Genomic DNA, 12281 nt, shown 5'->3' with positions numbered 1-12281 from the left:
ATCAGACATTACTAGCAAGGGAACTCTGTGTAAAAAAACACATTTACATTTAATGCAACTTTGTCGAGCTTGTTATATTTCTTGGAATTATTTCAAACTGTCAACCGCTTCCAGTCCCCGAACACAGATAAATATTACTTTGCCGTCGCGGTCTTAATTCGATGCACGGCTCACTTACAAGGAGCCGTGTGTATTTTCACTCCGGTAATTATTACGCGCTGGGGCAAATGGGGCGGGGGTGTGGAGGAGACACTTTGGACCGATCTGCCCAGTTTTGTTTTTTTTTCTACAGAAAATCCTAATGAGATGCCTTTAATTAAAAGAGCAGTTTATGCTCTTCCAAAAAATTAAATGTTAACAAGCAAACTGGGCACAGACTGTCCTGTTTCACCCCAACTCTACATCTCTGATCTTGAAACTCCACCCCGCAAACTCTATACTCCACGTGACCTTGACACACTTTATATACCGCACCAAAGACAAATACAAAGATCCCCTGTATAGCCTTAACAGACTGTTGAGGCAAGTGCTGTTAGCGAGAACATATGAAGGCCGAGACGGTACACGAGGGGGTGAGTGACATGCTTACTTCACTGAAACTGACGAACAGAGCAGACGTCAGCATGTGAGCATGTTTTAGAGTGAGTGGTGGTAGTGGTGGTGATATCGTGATCATCGCAAGGAATCGACATAAACTAGAGGAAAGAGTGTGAGAACCGACTAAAGAACGCTGCCAAAGCTTGGCACAGGATAATTATGAGCAAAATAAAAGTAACGTTCAACAAGTTTTCGAAACAATGAAAGAAAAATGCAGTCAGTTAAAAGGGTACGCCTGGAAAGCACAGCAGAGTATGGATACCGAGGGCAGTTATTGACATTGGACAGGAATCGAAGTGATACAATCAAAAAAGTCTTACAATAATAGGTTGGAGCGGTTTTGGAAAACCGAAATAATGAAAATAAATCTACCTATTCTTTGATTCTTTCGGTAAAGTCACGTAGGTATAAAATAAATTAATCACGACGTTTCGGGCGCAACACAAGCGTCCGTCATCAGGTGAGAAAGCAAAAAAAACATGCTTTCTCACCTGATGATGGACGCTGGTCTTGCGCCCGAAACGTCTACCTACGCGACTTTACCGAAAAAACCAAAGAGTATGGATTCCTGCAGTCACGAAAGCTTCAAATAAAATATCCCTATTCTTTGGGTCTTTCGGTAAAGTCACGTAGATGGGTTCAAAGGAAATAACCCAACAAAATATATTTGTTTAACTACGACGTTTAGATCGCAACACAAGCGTTCGTTATCAGGAAGAAAAAAAGCGCGTGTTGTTGTTGTGATGAATAAACATCGTTGCCTCCTAAATAGCGTCTCTGAATGACTCACTGCAGTGACAACGACCTGTACTCTGTGTGTGCCCTAAGGTGCCCGCATTCCATCACAGCTGCGTGTCACCACTGGCCTAAACCATCATCCCATCTCTGCACGATCCATCGACACCTACTACCTGGGCACAACTCGCTCTAGATAATCATCGAGGCGCGTCGCGCAGCTTTGTAACCGGCCCGTTGTCTGCAAAATTAGCATGCGCCCGACGCGATCGAGAAAACTCGTGACGAGAGTGCCGTTTGCTCAAGACGGCGTAACGAGCGTGTGGGTTCTGCGGCATGGAGCCCGGGGCATGCATAGCGATGCGCGCATTTGGTTGTCGCGTGCGTTCACACGGCCGTGAAAGGTAAAAAAAACTAGATTTGAATTTTTCGTGACTGCAAGGATCCATACTCTTTGGTTCTTTCGGTAAAGTCACGTAGGTGAAAAAAATAATTTAAAATAATAATAATAAAAATTATTGCTGTGGTTGTCACACCTGATGACCATTGCTTGTGTTGCAATCGAAACGTCGTGAATTAATTAATTATTTTGTAAAAACTATTTATTTCCCTTTTTTCCTTCTTTTTTTCACCTACGCGACTTTACCTAAGGAACCAAAGAGTACAGGTAAAAACTGTCGGGGTTTGATAAATTAAGTACCATTTTTATGACGTAAATAGCGAGTATCGTCACGGATACGCCGCCTCTTCCATACAAATGTGGACTTTCCACACGACCGGCTCTGGACTGTCAATGAAGAGCACCACAGGTGTGTAGCACAACTCTCCGATGTGTTGTTCGGCACGATGTCCGACGTTTCGACCCCACGTGCTGGGAGCCAAAAACTGAGTATTCGGTTCCTGAAGAAACTCCCAGAGCGCGGAGTGAAATGTCAGAGGTCACGCAAAACCACAACCCAAAAAAAGCCGCGTGGTGAAAATGTTTTCATTGTACTACCCCGGGCCAATGTGAGTGTGTGTGTGTGCGAAAGATGGCTTCCAATCCCGTGACCCTCTCCTCCCGGCCTTTGATGGTAGATCAACTCCCTTCACAAGCAGCAATCCCACCCAGAGGGAGCTCACGGTAAAACTCCTGCTGCATTACGCCTGGACCTCTGAGCAGTTCTTAGCCTGAGGTGCACGCATTCCCTGGGGGTGCGAGATGCCCTTACTGTTATAGTTTTACTGTCTGTCTCTGGGATGTATAGCTCTGTGATGTGCGCAAAGGAAGTCCTGCGTCTGTACACTAAGTCTGTGATTTGCAGCTTAAAGGAGATGGCACGTTGCCCTACACCAGCGGTTCTTCACCTGCGGTGCATGCAACCCCTAGGGTTGCGAGACGCCCTTTCTGGGGGCAGCGAGACACGGCCAGATTTCTCTTCTTGGTTCTTTCGGTAAAGTCACGTAGAAGGGAAATAATAAAATAATAAAAATAAAACATAATAAAATAATTCTCACGACGTTTCGGCCACAACGCAAGCAGCCGTCCTCAGGTGAGGAACAGGTCTGTCGAGAAGACAGAGTCGGAAGATGAATCCCTGCAGTCACGAAAGCTTTAAATCGAAATTTACGGCCAGATTTGTTTAGAAGGTAAATCATCGAAAACACAACTTAAGCACGTGGTAAGTACACCTGCTCTGTTTCATCAAAGCTATGTATTTATTAATACGATCACTTTTTTTTTTTTGGTTTTACGATCGAGACCCAACGGGATGCAAGGCTGCAGCTAAGGCTATAAGAACAGCTGATCCACGTAGCGCTCAGTTCCACATAGCGGACAGGCGACCCGTCCGGAACTTTTACAGGGCAGCAAACGTTTTCGAATAGAAACAAACGTCGTGGGAGTGGTGAGTGTTTTGTTTTCATTGAATCATCAATGATTGACCCAAAAGGACCGACAGACTCACTACGTTTGAGAGAAGCTAGTTTCTAGCCACGTGACTTTACCGAAAGAACCAAAGAGTATGGATTCCTGCAGTCACGAGAGCTTCAAATCAAGATAGAAGCTGGATTGCTTCTGCGATCTTCATGGATCTGAACGGGGGTTGGGGGGATCTTAGCAGTGTCGTTTGACCATACTTCACCACATCGGTGCGAGCAGGTTAGTGATGGGGGGCTCAGGAATGATGCGCATTCGTAGCCAAATGCGCCAACCGATACCAATCACGCACGCCTACCGCTTCGCCGGAAAAGAAAAATATGAATAATTCAGTGGTAATGCAATAAAGCGTAACTGATGAGAGGGATAGAGTCTTCAAATTAGTTGACGATTCTATACAAGATATTAAATATGCAAACGAACAATAAATGAGACTGTCTTTCATCACTGTAAAAACAAAAAATGTTAAATGTACTATAGACGACACATCACCGTACAGCATTTAAAATGTTACACAGACTGCATAACATCATCCGTACAATATTCAAATAAATTACGCATGCAATATTATCACGGCACAGCATTTCAAATGTATTCATCATCTCACAGCTTCGCTGCGCGCAGCATTTAAATATATATGGTATGCGTTATGTAACACTGCTGCAACAGGATTTGAGATGCGAACGACACACATGTCGTCTCGCGACACGTGTCTCGCGACACATGTGTTGCCTAGGAGATGGAGCCGCGCGCACAGGCGCGGCTCCGTCTCCTAGGCAACACATGCGTCGCGGCTCCGTCTCCTAGGCAACACATGCGTCGCGGCTCCGTCTCCTAGGCAACACATGCGTCGCGGACAATAACATTACGGGTAAGTTAAGTATATACATCAATGCACCCTACGTTTATTGTACGAAGTTATCTTTTTTTTTGGGAAACGTTAAAACGTTGAAATACATAAATGCACCCTGAGTTTATTGTACAAAGTTAGATTTATTTTTTTAGGTAAACGTTAAAACGTACAAATAGGAAAACAAAAAAAGCTTTCGCATTTGAATTCCCCTGGGATTAAAAAGTGGGAAATGTCGATGGTAACTTCCTTCTTAATTTTTGGAGCTTTCGTGAGTGCAAGGAATTATTCTTTGGTTCTTTCGGTTAAGTCACGTCTAAAGATAAAATAATAAATTAAAATAATAGCGACGTTTCGATTGCAACACAAGCAATCATCATCAGGCATAAAAAAATAGCAACAAAAATCTAACTAGAAAACTATAGACAGACATACAAAAAAAAAGTGTCGTGGTTATTCAATGGGGTCAAAATCATCGTTTTATTGAGTGGATACCAACCCTACAATTACATATTCAATCTGCTGCTATGAATCCATACGAAAGAAGAACATTGACGTCATCTGCCCAATTTGTATTCAGATATTACTTTTCTCTCCAGCATGAATATCGCAATAACAAACAAAAAATATACTTGAAAGTGCCAATATACTCATAACAATATGACAATTGCGGCGTGTAATAGTGGGGAGCCACTTTATTCATAATGATTACATATTGTGTTCAAAATCTAATACGATGCATACAAATGCATGGCACTCACAGGAGTAAGCAAATCTAAATTTGACGATCGGGATAAAAACAATTCAGCTACTGATTATTTCGTGAACAAGCGTTTGCAACATTTTTATTGTTTTGTATCTTAACCTTCACATTCTCGTACTTTAGATTTTTATTTTATTTTTCCTTTAGTTTCCTTGGTAACAGAAGCGTGTTATCCCCTCCGGATTTGTTTCCAATTTGGGACATCGCAAAAGAAACCCAGTTAAAGTAGTTCTTTCGGTAAAGTCACGGAGGTATCAAATAAATCACGACGTTTCGGGCGCAACACAAGCGTCCGTCATCAGGTGGGAAAGCATGGTCTGCTGCAGAGGCAGACTGTCACAGGACGCGCACGCAAAGACGCGTTCTCCCGATGAAGCGAGGATCGGAACTCAACTCTGCTCTTAGGTTTTTTTCGGTAAAGTCACGTAGGTAAAAAATTAAATTAAAATTAATAAATGTAATAATAGAAATAAAATAAAATAATAAATCACGACGTTTCGGAGGCAACACAAGTCTGCGTCATCAGGTGGGACCGTCAAAGCTAAAATTACTGCATCAAGTGAGGCTCACTTGATACAGTACATTTCTATTATTACTTTTATTAATTTTAATGTAATTTTTTACCTACGTGACTTTACCGCAAAAACCTAAGAAGTATGAATCCTTGCAGTCACGAAAGCTTCAAATCTAGAACTAAACTCTGCCCTAGCGTTGCATGCGGAGAGACATCGCCTCGAGTGCATAGTGGGCAATTCAGAGAATGACCTCTCAATTGCCCCTTGTGGCCACTCACCGCCCTCAGAACCACATCGCCTCGAGGGCACGTGATCACGCGCCCTGCCTGGGGAGTTGTGTGACTGTTGCATGGCAATTCACCGGACAATTCGATGTCCCCCACTCCCCCCTCTCTGGTGTGAGCCACGTGGCAGGCGGGAATTTGGGGGTGCGCGGTCACGTGTGGCCTAGGGCTGCCACCCCTCCTGAGGTTTCCCCCATGATCCTCCTCTTTTTGACGTACTGGAAGCGAGGCAAGCCGACGGAGTTTGGACGACTGTATCGTAAACGGCGCCGGTTGGTTATCTCGGCGGCATCGGCCGTCCGTCACGGCATCTCCAACGAAACAAATGTAGCGGCGAGGGCTGGGCTGGGTGGAAATGCAGTGCGATTTGGAAATGAAGGGCACATTTCATTTCAATCGGTGCCGACAACGTCAAGGCCAATGAGCAACATTTTATTTATTTGTTCGTGACTTGAATTCGCAATGACGCGCCGCACACGCGCACACTACAACAAGTGTTGTGGACCGACGCGACGAGTCTACCTTTTCTTCCAGGAGAAGCTACCCTTGAACGCTGTAGTTTATCAACAGATGTTTTTTTTGTGTGTGTGTAGAACTTTCCCATCGCAAAATCAAACGGCGTGCGGAGCGAGAGGTGGCACGGTGATTCACGCGCCGAGCTATGAACGTAGCGACCCAAGCTGAAATCCGAACCACAGCCGACATCAGTGGCGAGGGATCTCTAAATTGTCCCTGTGCCCTGTGCCCCCTCCCCGTCCCCACCGCCCCCACAACCCTATCACCAAATTGCACTGACCAGCGTAGTGAAGTATGGTCAAAACTCCCCACGAGCGCTATGCCTTTCATCTCACGGTGGATTGACTGTAAATTAGTATATTGATGTATAATTCACAACAAACTGAAGCCGATTTGCAGCCAAAGTCATTAATCGACTGTTTGTGATAATTTCGAGATCTCTATTGGATCTAAGACCATTGAGATACACAATTAGGTGCTACGTAATTTTCCCCATGACATCACCGTACTGTCAGAAGCGGCGTTTGATGTCTCTTTGAAAGGGTGGTGCAGCAATGCTTAATGGTTACCAAACATTCGTGATGGCTCACGCCATTAAGTGTCGACTCAAAAGCAGGCTTTACAATCAAAGCCGCTCTCTCCGTTCACGCACCTGCGTAGGGGCATTCCCCAGCCAGTTGTAAATTCCACCTTTCTATGACAGGGGGCCAGTCTCTTGCTAGGATGACCTATTAGTTCTCCGATGCGTTTTTGGCTTGTACCGCCGCATGTTTGCACGGACATCAACAATGCAGGGGTACAACTCTAAGATAAATCGGTGGTGATCGTTGACCTTTGACCCAACGGTATCACAACACTTCAGTGCTCGTATAACCACCACCACCCATGCTAGCCGGAACATCCACGTCTCTCTTCAGCCAAGCCTTACAACGACCCCCGTTCGCGTGCATTGCGTGCATATGTTGATTGCTAAGATTCTAGATCACTTCTAAAATAATTCCTTTCGAACCGCTTTGTGTGTTCAGTCTGTTGTGCTTCCACGGCGCCTCCGATTAGCGCGGTAGGCTACGTACGGCGCGAAAGAAGTCCAACGTGCATACGGTATATACACGCGAGACGAACGTGAGCTCGGCTGTCGAGAAAAACTGTTCTCAGACACCATAGCCACACAGATGATCAACTTTAGTGTCACGCGAATCAGTAAAGCACCGTTTTGGTGGGCGCAAGTGCTCCAAAGCACTACTACCCTCGCGGTGTTCTGTTCGCAAGGCCCCAAAGTCAAGGTTCAATTTCTGAACTCTAAAGCCAGGGTCATATTCACGCCTGTCAAGTCTCCTGCACTGCACACAAAGGTCCCCCGTATAGCCTGAGCAGACTGTTGGGGCAAGTGCTGTTAGCGAGCACCTATGAAGGCCGAAAGGGACACGAGGGGGTGGGTGGCCAGCACCACGCCTGACCGCCTTTGTCTCCCCAGTGGTGATGTTTACACACTGCACCAGGTACTCATTTGAGGCTGAGTAGACCTAGGGGAGGCCCGGGACCGGTTCAGATAATCGTCACAGGGTGTTGGCCGTGACCGTCGCTCCCTCGACCCTCCGTTGTTACTGGAGGGTGACTGCCTCCAACTCCCCCGCAGAATCATTCACAAACCTCCTCCACAGTGGCCCATCTTGACATTGCTGGTAGCAGTCATCGGCAAGTCCAATTAGCTCCACATCCATACTCTTTGGTTCTTTCTGTAAAGTCACGTAGGTATGATGATTGCTTGTGTAGCAATCGAAACGTCGTGATTTAATTTATTTTCTTTTATACCTACGTGACTTTACCGAAAGAACCAAAGTGTATAGATCCCTGCAGTCACGAAATCTTCAAATCAAGATTAGCTCCACATCCTTCTGTACCACATCAGTCCATGTCTTCTGTAGCCCGTGTCGCGCCCGTGTAGCCCCCTCTATTCAGCCGAACAGAAGCTGCTTGGGCATACCGTGACTAGGCATGCGGGCTACATGACCCACACACACACACACAGACAAAACTATCACACATTCAGTCAAATTCACACACACCACCACCACCACCACCGTCACCGCCACGCACAACACCCGTGCATCACCAGCCCATCACTCCGGCAGGCAGCTCCCCTCCCTCTGCTGGCCACCGCACTTGACGTCCCTGCCATCAGCAGCAAGGGGCACCAATGGGGAGGCGGTCATGCGTTGGGCAAAACCCCCGCAAAATTTGACAGCCTCGCAAATTGTATTACCGCTCCAAAGCTGCCATCACCGGCCACAATTAGTTTTTTTTTCTTTTGAAACCCGGTAGAAGGACGAGGGGGTAACGTACAGCAGCAGCAGCGGCGGCGGCTTCTGAGTAAAGAGCCCCCTGACCGGCAAAGCCGACGAGGTTCTCCACCTGACTTCGTGTTTTTCTATTTTAATGACCAAGGCGATGAGCGACGAACGGGCTCAGGTCTGTGCTTGTCTGTGCTGCTGCTTCTGTGTGGACAGCGGCACCCATTAGAGAGTGAGTCAGCCCCGGCCTCTCTGCGCGTGAGCCACGTGGGGTGGCGTTGGGCAGGCGGGAATTTGGGGGTGCGCGGTCACGTGTGGCCTAGGGCTGCCACCCCTCCTGGGGTTTCCCCCATGATCCTCCTCTTATTGACGTACTGGAAGCTTCTTCTTGGTTCTTTCGGTAAAGTCACGTAGAAGTGAAATAATAAAATAATAAAAATAAAACACAATAAAATAATTCTCACGACGTTTCGGCCACAACGCAAGCAGCCGTCCTCAGGTGAAGACCAGACAGCTGTCTCCCCGACAGACCTGTTCTCCACCTGAGGACGGCTGCTTGCGTTGTGGCCGAAACGTCGTGAGAATTATTTTATTATGTTTTATTTTTATTATTTTATTATTTCCCTTCTACGTGACTTTACTGAAAGAACCAAGAAGAGGAATCCCTGCAGTCACGAAAGCTTTAATTCGTACTGGAAGCTCTCGTGGGAAATAAGTAAATACTTTCCGGGACGTTAAACAACAACGACAACAACAGAATCCAGTTTGTGTCAGTTGTGCAATGATACACTGCCCAAGACAATGTATTTACGTGCGGTCATCTTCTCTTTCGGTATTAATCTTTAGTCCTGCCCCCGCACCTCCAATTAGCGCGGTTGGCTACGTACGTACGGTGCGAAAGAAGTTCAACATGCTGCGACGCAATCACTTCTTGTGAGTATCACAGTTGTTGTTTGTGGCGTGTCGCGTACCGTCCATGTCGAGGCGCTGCATGATGATCGCGAGCTCCACTTCGCTGGGCATGTGACCCAGCGACCTCATCGCCATGCCCAGCTCCTGCTTGGAGATGAAGCCGTTGCCGTCTCGGTCGAAGACGCGAAACGCCTCCCGGATCTCTGCACGCGCACCGCACCGCATACGAACGCCGCGTAAAGCCATCACGCGGTTTGGGGGGGGGGGCAAAGCGGTCGCAAAACCGCGTGGGGGTGCGGCCTTTAATTCGCTAAAGGATGAACGCAGCACAGAGGGGGGTCGGGGGGTCTCGACGCTGTTTGGCAGGAGGGCTTTCTGTCATTTGGATGTTTGGCCAAGTTCATTGATAATGGTTTAGAATTTTAAGTGCAGTGTTAACTTGTGCGTGACTGGTATATTCAAGAGTCCACAGCTGCACTGGCATGTTCTAACCGCCGCACAACACAAACCTACAAGAGGCAGTCTCCCCAATCAATGTGTTCATCTGGCTCAGGCCTGATTCGCTTTCGAAATCCGATGACATTGCGTGCATCCGGGGTGAATAGGTTGCAATGCGAGTGCTGGTGCTGGTGGGATGTGGGCAATGACATAACAGAACAATAAATAAACACTTTATTTCCACCACGTAACCAACGAAATTATTCAAAATCTTGGTCTATCAGGCGGTGGGCCTTCTGGGCACACTGCTGATGATCGGCTACAAGGTTGAAACCGGTCCGGAGTTTTCTGCTCACGCAAATGCTCCTAAAGACAAGAGCGAAAAAGGCCAAGAGGCCGGTGAATTATATTATTTTATTATTTCATTCTACGTTTTGGATGAAACGGAGACAAAATATTGTTACGTATTAATTTACTTACATTAACACCAACACATTTTAGAATGTATTTGTGTTGGCGGAGAACAGTAACTTTGGAATTCATTGCATTTTACAGATTCTATAAATATCTGCCTGCTTCAATGACATCAAGATTGATATTCCACCAATGAGAACATTTGATAAGGCCGCGTTAAAATCACAACCAAAAGCATGAAACGAGGGCCATACTTTAGAACATTTTAGACCACAATTGCAATTGAATACACGTGAATCCAAAAAAGTAAACTGCACCTTCAAATAATTGTACAGGGTCAGTGACCGTGACATTTTAATCGCCGTTCAAAACCGCGAGCCCATATCCAAGCGCTCTTTTCCAAAGGGGTTTGGTACCACGCGCAGGGAGATATACAGAAACCGGAATCACACTCAATTGAGACCCGCGGCATGTGGATAGCCCACACTCTGTGTCTCAACACGGAGAGCTTCCAATCTTAATCAACCCTCAAAGTGGTCCAGCAGCAGCAGGAGCAGCAGGAACAGCAGCAGCAGCAGGAACAGACACTTGTTAGCCCCCCAGCAGCAGGGCCCTATTCATCTGCAACAGTCATTTTCAATTTGTAAGTGGGGTGGCCCCTTCAGGAGCGGGGGCAGGAACCTGTCACTGTAGGGGAGGGGAGGGCCCCCCCCCCCCAGATCGTATCGTGGCCGCGTATTTTTAGCACGAAATTTTTTGTTTGGGTGGGGGGGGGGAGAGTTTTTTTGCGTGCAAATTTAGTTCAATTTATCTTCTTGGTTCTTTCGGTAAAGTCACGTAGAAGGGAAGTAATAAAATAATACAAATAAAACATAAGAAATAATAATTATTTTACTATGTTTTATTTTACCGAAAGAACCAAGAAGATGAAAATTTAGTTCAATTTAATTTGGGAGCTTCACTTTTGCGAGGTAACCTTCAGATTAGGCCGCGACTCGATATTGAAACTCAGTGGCGGAATGGGAGGGGGGTGAGTGGCAGGGTGGGTGGCAGGGTGGGTGGGTGTCAGGGAAAGCAAAGGGGCCTGTCTCGTTGAACATTGGAATTGCATCGTTTTAAATTCATTAACCGTTGCCTGCGTGGGCGTCGGTCGCACAGCCAAACATCTCTGTCTCATTCCAGGGAATTGTTTTTTTTTACTTCCGCTTTTAGTTGAAGAAGGAGAACAACAACAACAACAACAGAAACAAACAAAGCGCTGTGCCCTGCGAAATCCCACAGTGAGGGGAAATGATTCGCTGAGAACTGTCCCTTACGAACGGTGGCACGACTCAACGTCTTGGTTCTTTCGATAAAGTCACGTAGAATGGAAAAAATAAAATAATAAAAATAAAACATAATAAAATAATTCTCACGACGTTTCGGCCACAACGCAAGTAGCCGTCCTCAGGTGGAGGAGAACAGGTCTGTCTCCTCCACCTGAGGACGGCTACTTGCGTTGTGGCCGAAACGTCGTGAGAATTTTTCTTATTTTATTATTTCCCTTCTACGTGACTTTACCGAAAGAACCAAGACGATGAATCCCTGCAGTCACGAAAGCTTTAAATCGAAAAGGTGGCACGACTGTTGCTACCGTTGCGCACATCCGTATGCCACGATCCATAAGGCCGACGAGGCTGTCGCGCGGGCACTAATTGTGGCGTGTGGATGATGCTAATTCTGTGAATGCAAAAAAAAGAGGGGGGGATGTGTGGAGGGGGGAGCGGTAGTGTAGCGGGTAGCGCTACGCTGCGCTACGAACCCGGCGACCCGGGTTCGATTCCCGCTCACGGCCAACACCCAGTGACGATTATTTGAACCGGTCCTGGGCCTCCCCTAGGTCGACTCAGCCACAAATGAGTACTCGGTGTGGTGTGTAAACATCGATACTGGGGAGACAAAGGCGGCCGGGCGTGGTGCTGGCCACCCACCCCCTCGTGTGCCGTGTTGGCCTTCATAGGTGCTCGCTAACAGCACTTGCCCCTACAGTCTGTTCAGGCTACACGGGG

The 12281-nt window shown here is 46.8% G+C and overlaps 1 protein-coding gene across 3 annotated transcripts in view; it reads right to left on the bottom strand.

Moving 5' to 3' along the window:
• Window positions 1-12281, bottom strand: part of CABP7 (calcium binding protein 7) — an 89118-nt gene that overhangs the window by 53967 nt on the left and 22870 nt on the right. For all 3 annotated transcript variants that reach the window (XM_061562058.1, XM_061562060.1, XM_061562059.1), the window contains one exon: window positions 9441-9584. In XM_061562058.1, coding sequence (XP_061418042.1) covers window positions 9441-9584 — 144 coding nt within the window. The remainder of the gene's footprint in view (window positions 1-9440; window positions 9585-12281) is intronic.

Source organism: Lethenteron reissneri, chromosome 28, assembly GCF_015708825.2.
Source record: "Lethenteron reissneri isolate LAM-NWPU_2019-01 chromosome 28, ASM1570882v1, whole genome shotgun sequence".
NCBI lineage: Eukaryota > Metazoa > Chordata > Hyperoartia > Petromyzontiformes > Petromyzontidae > Lethenteron > Lethenteron reissneri.
Note: the sequence above shows the minus strand (reverse complement) of the source record. Positions and strands in the feature narration are given on the sequence as shown.